This window comes from Pseudochaenichthys georgianus, chromosome 8, assembly GCF_902827115.2.
Source record: "Pseudochaenichthys georgianus chromosome 8, fPseGeo1.2, whole genome shotgun sequence".
In the NCBI taxonomy this organism is placed as follows: Eukaryota; Metazoa; Chordata; class Actinopteri; order Perciformes; family Channichthyidae; genus Pseudochaenichthys; species Pseudochaenichthys georgianus.
Window position 1 is genome coordinate 32577897 of NC_047510.2, and position 10008 is coordinate 32587904.

Sequence of the window (10008 nt, forward strand, 5' to 3'; positions counted from 1 at the left end):
TTTAAAACAAATGTGGGATACTGATTTCATAAAAAGAAAGACATTCATGATTGTCATATTTTATTATGTAGGATACAGGACTGGAATTATTCTTACTTTTTACTCCACTTCATTTATGCAACAACTTTATTTCATTTTATGATTAGATTGTTTTGCTTGTATCATCCTTTGCAAATACATAGTCACAATGCTGGGAACAGGGCTGTTTCTCTGAGAGACGTAGATAATCACTTATGAGAATATAATGCATTGGTGTATATTAAACTAGCCAACAGTATACAAAGCACTACAAACGTGTGTCAATATTAACCATAAACATTTACATTAGTGAAATGACACATCAATCAATGTTTATTTTTATTTTATTTTTCACATCACATACACATTAATGCAGCTATATAATCAAAAGTGTTAACACATACAGAGAACCTTTTAAAGCATAATGAGTACTTCAAATGTAAGTCCATTTGGCTAGTACTTACATACCTTTACTTAAGTAAGACTATAAAGGCAAGACTTTTACTTCAGTCAAGTATCTGAATACTTTGTCTGCTGGTAGTCCATGGATCCATTGCTCTTAATTTCCAGTCGTAAAGAGAACCAACTGTAATGTGTTCAAGTAGATGTCCTTTCCAAATGAATCTGATGGTAACATTGGGTCAATATTAGCATGAAGGTGTTCCATCTGTTGATCACTCAGAGGACTCCGGGTGACAGGAACAAAAGTAGAAAGTGCTAAGCTCGGAGGAATAAGGGCAAGGGGTTATATAGATACTTCATTCATCCCAAATTGTGAAATGTGTGGAAACAAGTATAAACACAATAACATTAAATACAAATGAAAGCAATAGACAGGAATATATCAGTGGAAAGGACACGATGAATATTATAACATTTAATGTAGCCTTACTATGAAGGCTGTGTATGTGAAAAATAAAAATAAACATTGATTGATGTGTCATTTCACTAATGTAAATGTTTATGGTTAATATTGACAAAACGTTTGTAGTGCTTTGTATACTGTTGGCTAGTTTAATATACACCAATGCATTATATTCTCATAAGTGGTTATCTACGTCTCTCAGAGAAACAGCCCTGTTCCCAGCATTGTGACTATGTATTTGCAAAGGATGATACAAGCAAAACAATCTAATCATAAAATGAAATAAAGTTGTTGCATAAATGAAGTGGAGTAAAAAGTAAGAATAATTCCAGTCCTGTATCCTACATAATAAAATATGACAATCATGAATGTCTTTCTTTTTATGAAATCAGTATCCCACATTTGTTTTAAACACTTGCAAATGATATATGCTAGAAACCAATGGATTGATATAATATTTACAAAGTAAAGTCCTGTACTCTGCAGGTGCTGGTAAAGAGCAATACAATGACAACACCTTTCCAAACAAAACAACTAGTTGGTAGGTAGGTACGTAGGTAGGTAGGCAGACAGATAGACGGATAGATAGACAGACAGATATAGATAGATAGATAGATGGATATCATATATAGATAGATACTTCATTCATCCCAAATTGTGAAATGTGTGGAAACAAGTATAAATACAATAACATTAAATACAAATGAAAGCAATAGACAGGAATATATCAGTAGAAAGGACACGATGAATATTATAACATCTAATGGAGCCTTACTATGAAGGCTGACCTAAATACGGTGCTTTTCTACAGATTACTTTATTACTGCACTGGTAAAGTAAAATTAGGCCGATTAATAAGATGTGAAGTGCTTTGTAACTTTGACCCGCTTGACTGAATACACAACAAACAATGAAGAAAGAGTTTTATCTGGGCTGCTTCGCTGCCAGCTGCTCCCCCCGGGACCCGGAAGTGGCGTATCGCCTGCACTTCAACATCAACGAAAGTGCTCGAGATATGCTGTATTGAACCAATAACACAAACTAACTGTATCACTATAACATGATGATGAGGGTGATGGTGATGAAGAATGCATCTAACGTTCCGCTGTTCATTATAATACAAAAACAGAGCATTAAACAAACCATCATGCTCTTACTTTGAAATCATGCGGAAATGTAGTCATCAGCTGGCCATCACGTGGTTTCCGAAAATAACCGAGTGTCACGAGTAGATTTTAGCCGAGACCGGCGGAAAATATGTCTCAAAATTCCGTGTGTGTAAAAAGACGATCCGCGAACAGAGATTTGAGATCCGTGAACAGAGAGTTGAGATCCGCGAGCGCATTTTTGGTCCACAAATACAAAATGGATTCACAAATGCCTGATCGAAAGTTGTAAATGTTAAAGAGATATTCACAGATCTTTTTTTTATTTGTGAACATATTTAGCGTATTTGCAGATCCGTTTTACACTTGCAAATGTATTTGTGAGTTTGCAAATATTTTAAATGCATTTGTGGATGTTGTTTTACATTTACAAATCACATATTTACACACAAATTATTTTTATGTTCACACAAATAATTATGAGACATATCTATGCCCATAGGTTTACATCAATACAAATACATATCCCGATTGGATCTGGGCCTATCCGGGCCTTCCTTTTGCTGCGCCTTCAATGGTGAGTTGGTCCTTCTTGCAGTAACAGATGTTACAACTGAATCTGTTGTGGGTAACATTTCCACATTACAAATATCAAACAATGACTGGACCTATAGGCCTAAAACCTGCGTGAGTGTTGTGTACCATTCTTTACTGTTTCTGTTTCTGATTTTATGTAAAGCATCTTTGAGCACCAGGAAAAGTGCTATACAACTTACAACTTTATTATGATTATTATTATTATGATTATTATTATTATTATTATTATTATTATTATTATTATTATTATTATTATGGTGGAAGGCATTAAAGTCCTGACTGCTCTGGGGACTTAGCCATTTGGCCGATTTGTTTTCTTTCTAACATTTTTTAAATGTTGGTGAATATTTTGTTGTTGTTTGTTAGATTCTGCACAAATAAATATACCTGCTGTAAGTTATATGCTTGGTGCTGGTTTGTTCAAATAATTGGTTAATAAAAACTCAATCAAAATGAATAAATTCCACACATTTACTTATATATATGTCATGACCGAAAGAACGAGATCGCGGATACAAGCGGCCGAGATGGGTTTCCTCCGCCGGGTGGCTGGTGTCTCCCTTAGGGATAAGGTGAGAAGTTCGGTCATCAGGGAGGGACTCGGAGTTGAGCCGCTCCTCCTTCGCGTCGAAAGAAGCCAGTTGAGGTGGTTCGGGCACCTAGTTAGGATGCCACCTGGGCGCCTCCCTAGGGAGGTGTTCCAGGCACGTCCAGCTGGGAAGAGACCAAGGGGTAGACCTAGGACCAGGTGGAGGGATTATATCTCTTCGCTGGCCTGGGAGCGCCTTGGGATCCCCCAGTCAGAGCTGGTTGATGTCGCCAGAGAAAGGAACGTTTGGGGCTCTCTGCTGGAACTGCTACCCCGCGACCCGACCACGGATAAGCGGGAGAAGATGGATGGATGGATGGATGGACATTTACTTATTATAATGTTTTAAAACTCAATTTATTCAGGACTTTCTAATCAAATTGTTGTGATTAAAATCTATTTAATTATATTAATTGTCACTTTGTTTTTTTTAAGTAACTATTGGTCACAGCTTTTACAGTGCAGTAGCTGTTTTAAAATGTATTCAATTGTCTTATTGTGCCCCCTGGTGCCCAAATGTGAAATACTGGTGCTGGTGTTGTGTCAAATGATGCACCCCCGTCGTGAAATGCACCCCCTGGCCTGCCGTAAATAGCACCCCCCCCCAAAAAAGATGCTTCTATTAATCCCACCCTCAAGAATTTAGGAGGGTATAGTACCAATTAAATGAAGCAAGTTTCCTGTATGTGGGACGTTTATTGTCAGAGATAGCAAGGGGTGCATATCGTGGCAACCAGGCTGTTCATAAAAAGCACCCCGCAAAATAAAAATAATTATATTAATCCCACCCTCAAGCACTTGATGTAAATATAAACAATACATTGTAAAGCACAAGTACAAGCAGTATACAGACAGGACGTCACAATTAAATTAAAACATAATATTGAATACAAAATTAACTGATAAATAAGTGACGAATGAATGCAACATCCAGGATTCGACAACCCAATCATCAAAAAGACAACATAGAATAGCGGACTATACGATCAAATGCGCGTTCCCGTGTCAAGGGGTGCATTTCACGACGGGGGTGCATAATTTGACACAACACCGGGATAGTCTTCTTGTGGAAAGTGTGTGCTTATAGAAAGTATTTAGTGTCTTTTATCAGATTATAGCAGAATTTGGACCAAGTCATTGTTTTGCAACTTTCAAGTTTACACGCTGATCCATGTTTACATTTGTATAAAAAGAAGAAACATTTTCACATTAAATGAACACTTCATCCTTAGATTCATGGTTTCAAATAGCCAGGGCCGTCCCTCCCTACAGGCCGAGTGGGGCCTCACCTTGCGGAGGGAGCCTCAACTGAGCCGGAAATGCGGCGCCGCGCACCTATGCGCTTATGCGGCGCAATTAGACCACATTTACACGGGAACGTTTGCGTTTACGCACCGTATGCGTTTTCAAAAAAAGTCTTCCGTTCACACGCATTCGGCTCAATTAACGTGTCCGTTCACACGAGACCGCTGGAAACGCTGTAGAACATATGCCTGTAAGTGGCGCTGCTGCCGCCACAAAATACACCAAAAGCAGCGAAGAAGACCCCGGAGCATTGTTTACATGGTTGCCCTTCTGATTATACGGATTATACATCCATGGTTTATTCTCCGCGGTGGACGGCGTGTGCTCCTGCTGTAAATCTCTCCGGTAGTCCACCAGCAGATGAAAAACACCCACCTCTCCGCCTCTTCCAAGGGACGAGCCGCGAGGGAACCATGCGGCAGAGTTTCCGACAAAATAAGAAAAGTGCCGCTCAGAGGTCTTCTTTGTTATTTATTGAGCTTTAAAACAAATTGATAACGACATATAATAATAATACAAGAATAATAAACGGAGCCTCTCTTTTCCTCCCCCTCTTCTGACAGCCCAGCAGCTGATCTCTGAGCAGGAGGTGGGGAGAGGGAGGCGGGGCAGGAGCTCCAACAAGCCGTTTAGGACAGAGAGTGAATACACATACTATACAGAGATGCTGAAACCAATGTGAGTTTGAACATTGCACAATATACATTTATTTTATTAGCCTATACCTCAACAATGGAATTATGATCAGTAGAAATGGCCATGGCATGGGACCTTTAAAGCATTTTCAAGTGTCAAGAATAATTTACTTACATTGGATTGATTTTTCCAATTTAGGCGATATACCTCTAGTGAGTGGCCCAGCCCTTCGTATATTTTTCTGTATGTTTGGACACCCCTGCTGTAGCCCTCAAACCAGCCAGTCCACCAGGTGGCGCGACAGAAGAAGACGAAGAAGAAGAACCGGAAGTCCAGTGACGACAGCAGTCATGGCGTCGACAGCAGCGACCCGAGCTGCCGCTGGAGCTTCTAAAGTTGTCAAACCCATTTTCAGCCGGGACCTGGGCGAGGCGAAACGGAGGGTCCGCGAGCTGTACCGGGCCTGGTACCGGGAGATCCCCAGCACCGGTATGTGGCTCTGTGTGGAGGGTAACATGATATAAACTGAACAGAACCGGCGTCAAGGTCGTGTCTATGTGGAGCTTCAGCTGTACGTTAGCCGCTAGCTAACAGCAACACAATCATAACAATACACTTTGCTTCTTCTATATTTAACATACACGTTCGTGGTATCACTTAAGCTAATTGAATAATGAGTAGCCATGAAATATAAGAGTCCATACCATGCAATATGTACTCCTTCCGATATTAATTCCACCATGGGCATAGGTTATACATGTTGGAAGTACTACACTGATATTGGTTTTTAATATTCAACAAGCTAAGGTCCTTACTTTAATCTACAGCATATGGCTTTTACTATAAATATGACATCTTACTTTGGATTGTATCTAAAACAGCTCTTAAAAAAAGGTCATTTTGAAATGTGTGTTTCCTGTTGATAGTTGTTAATAGCATATTGTGTAAACGGTCAACATTTAGATCCAGTTAATACACAAGACCAACAAGTGAGCTGGGTTACATTGTGTGCCAACTCAGCTTTGATACTAATAACACGTGTGCATTTTATAAAAATCCCATTAACGATGCTTCATTTAAAAGACATTGCAGTAGCACTGTTGCATTTCATAAATAACACGTACACATTTGATCTGTACAGAGGCACTCACCCTGGCATAAGAGTTGTAAAATATATCATCACAAATGCGTTCCTGGAGCAGGTTGCTGTGGTGGGAAACGGTGACTTATAGTTTGTCTCTCTGCAGTGGCTCTGTTTCAGCTGGACATCAACGTGCGTACGGGCAGAGACAAAGTGAGGGAGATGTTCGACAAAAACAAGCACGTCAACGACCCCCGAGTGATCGACATGTTGGTCATCAAGGTGAAGACGGCTCCTTAAATACCATACAATCATATTTTCTTTTAAAACGATACCTATTTAGTGCATTTAAGTACCACATTACATTAAGTTAGACTCCAGACTAACAAACTTCTTTTTGGCCTGAAAATGTACTTTGTAAATGTGATCCTAAATGTAATTATATCACAACATACTAGGGATCGACCGATATGGCTTTTTCAAGGCCGATACCGATTATTAGTCATCAAGGAGACCGATAACCGATATTTGGAACCGATATACATTTGCAGTAAAATCAGAAAATCTTGGTGTCAAAATGTAGAATAACACAAACTCCAACACAACTTCTTTGAAATGCATTTAAGCATATATTATGTTTAATTAACTTTTAAACATCTTACAACTGGTTTCCTCTCTGTGCCATTTTCTTTAGTGCAGCCATCTGCAATGAGTTAGAGAGAGACAAGAAGTGGGGCTGCAGGCTGACATGCTTAACTAACAATAATGCTTGATTTATTATATCTGTCTATCTAGTATAACATCCCAATATCCCCCCTCCCCCCCCCCACAGTTACTCCGCTGCGAGACGCTGCACGCACCCCCAACTCTGACTGACTTCCTGCGTCCCTGTGTAACTGTGAAACTGATAAAATTGGATCATAAGATCGTGCTGTTTTTGCAACTTCAGCATAGGGGATAGGGATGTTTATTGAACTTCGGTTTAACACATGTATGGCTCTGCCGCTCAGCGCTGCTGCTTGCTTCAGTCTGTGTCTGCGTTCTTTCGCACCTGCCTGTAATCTGAGAAGGTCCCGCCTCTCTGGCTCCCGCCCGGAAAGTCTTCAGTAATAGCCTATCAGATAGCGCTGTGGGCGGGACATTGCTCGGGTACACAGAGTGGTGACTGCAGCCAGAGAAACGGCCGCATCAGAGCCAACGTTTTATCGGCAATTTGATAAAAAAAAGACCGATAATCGGTCAAATGCGGATTATCGGGCGACCCCTACAACATACAAGTATATTTATTGCTTTGGAAAATTCTCTTTAAAACACCTGAATCTATTACAGTTTTCGGAAGCCTAAATTACAAGATACATTCAAAACACATCATGGTTTAATGTACCTTTGCCCAAGACTTTATTTGTTCTGCTAATGAACAGAGCTTGAACGCGTCATTGTGTGTCTCCTGCATGTACCCTAGCAACAGTACTCGGCTACCGTAAATAGCCCACATTTTGCCGATTTAAACACAAATGTGTCATTCTATTACATCTGCACACAGTTGATTAGCTGCACAACAAACATGCGCAGACAAATTGGTGTGAACAGGCCGTCTGTTAAACATAGCCTTGATGCAAAGAATATACTCTTCAGTTTTGAATTATCAAGTTTTTCCAAGCCCTATTTCATCGGCTGACCAGTTCCTCATCTCAGTGTTGAAGACTTTCCCACCACAACTGAACAAACAAATGTGTGTATGCTACTTCCTCTCCAGGGGAAGATGGAGCTCCAGGAGACGATCCACGTCTGGAAGCAGAAGACCCACATCATGCGATTCTTCAACGAGAGCGAAGAGCCTCGTCCCAAGGACTTCCTGTCCAAGTTCTACAGCGGACACAACCCATGACCCTCTGCTGACCTCTGACCCGGCTTTGCTTCGTCCTCTGTGACAGATATTCCCCTTTATTGTAAATACACACTTACAAACCCACACACCTGTTGTGTCTTTTGTTCTGAAGTGTATCTTAAAGGGACGTGAAAAACTAAAAGGGTGTTGCTGTTTGCATCTCAAACGAAAACTGAGTGTTTTGGGACTTATTTAGATTTCCATTTGGGTTATTCTTTGATTGGTGGTTCATTTAAAGGAGTGTTTATGACCCAGTCTCACAAAGAAACGTGTCATGGCTACGTTGGTCCACAGGGCAAAGCGTAGTATATTCACAAATAACCCTCTCGAGACGTGACGATACAATATTTTGTAAAAAAAAACATGGAGCTCAAATAATCTTCGTAATATCTATCAAACTATGGATCCTACTCATCCACTGGACATAAAGTACAATATACACTTCTCGCTAGAAATGTAATCAAAAAGCATTTTAACGGCCAAACTATCAACAATTTAGGATTTTCCACTCAAAATAAATCAGGTGTTTACAACGGTTTGTTTTTTTCACGCTAGGAAAGTTTGCGATCACGTGACTTGGACACTGCTCATTAGAAATGAATAGGAAACAAAACATATCCATGTCACATCTTGAGAGGGTTATTTGTGTAATAGCTACGTTTTGCCCTGTGGACCAACGTAGCTATTACACGTTTTATTGTGAGGGTTGTGTTTAATTTGTGATCAAGCACCACTAACTTAGTTAAGTCCACTGAACATGTGCTGTTTAAATGTCTTATTCTCTTTAAGAAGACACTAGAGTAGTGAATGTTAATACAGTAGGATACGCTCAGGGGTCAAAAGCAGAAATTCAGCACAGATGGATGCAACTTTTAAATTGCAGTAGAAGGAAGTTCTGAAGGGCAAGTTTCTGCTCATAGACCCGTCCGAGTGTTAGTGGAAACACATCATTACCTGAAGACAAATGAGAACGTTTCTCTAAACCTGGAAATTGTACTAATATGGCGTGGTATGCACCGCAGTTTTACGAAGAAAGGTCATCTCTTAACCAAGAACTCTGAACTTAAAGGTGGGGTAGGTAAGTTTGAGACCGGCTCGAGATACACTTTGTTGTATTCCATGGAATGCTCTTAACATCCCGATAGCAATGAATATCTTAAGTGCTTTGACAAAATATCCATAAAAAAACGTCACCTGTGGAAGGTTAGGGCTAAACTCTCGCGAGACTTTGCAAGTCACGTGTCTGAATGTTTACTTTTGGCAGGCAGCCTTTCAGTGACGATCGTTTAACATCAGTGGGCCACAGCAAATAAACCATCTATTAATGTCAATTATAGGGAGTGTGATTGTTGACATGGGGTGTTAGCGGTCTTGCTGTTCAAAGAAGAATGGCAACACTAGATCACCAACATTATGGTTTATTTTTTATTCACAGGCAAGTCAACGTCCCAAGATAGCTCCGGGTGCACTAAAATGTTCCCTTTCAGTGTTTTACTATTATGTCTGATGTTTCCCTATTAATATTGCTGCTGCATTAATGTGTATGTTGCATGTTACTGCTGCAGATGTGTTTCGAGCCGCGCCGATTACAACGAGAGTTACAACGAGAACGTGACGTCATATGTACACAAGACGGATCCTTTCTAGCCATAACCTCTGTGGAAGTCGTAGTAGGCCTACTGTCAAAAGCACGACCAATCATCTGAGCCGGCCCGGCTAAAATAACTGGATGGCCTACCTGCCTGTCAGCCTTCCATCTGTGCACAAACTTATCTCGTGCCCTCATTGGTCATGTGCGCGTTCGTGTGTGTTGGAGGAGGAGCTCTGTGAGGAAGTGGCGGATTTTTTCCGGCTGTGTATTTCCAAATTCTAGCGCACTCAAGCTGGTTTCTCCAAACTTACCTACCCCACCTTTAAGAGCGT

The 10008-nt window shown here is 40.4% G+C and overlaps 1 protein-coding gene across 1 annotated transcript; it reads left to right on the forward strand.

Moving 5' to 3' along the window:
• The first annotated feature begins 5434 nt into the window (after positions 1-5434).
• ndufa6 (NADH:ubiquinone oxidoreductase subunit A6) lies at positions 5435-8169 on the forward strand. The gene is made up of 3 exons (XM_034089593.2): positions 5435-5605; positions 6364-6479; positions 7954-8169. The coding sequence occupies exons 1-3, from the start codon at positions 5467-5469 to the stop codon at positions 8083-8085; spliced, it is 387 nt and encodes a 128-aa protein (XP_033945484.1). The 5' UTR covers positions 5435-5466; the 3' UTR covers positions 8086-8169.
• The last annotated feature ends 1839 nt before the right edge of the window (positions 8170-10008 follow it).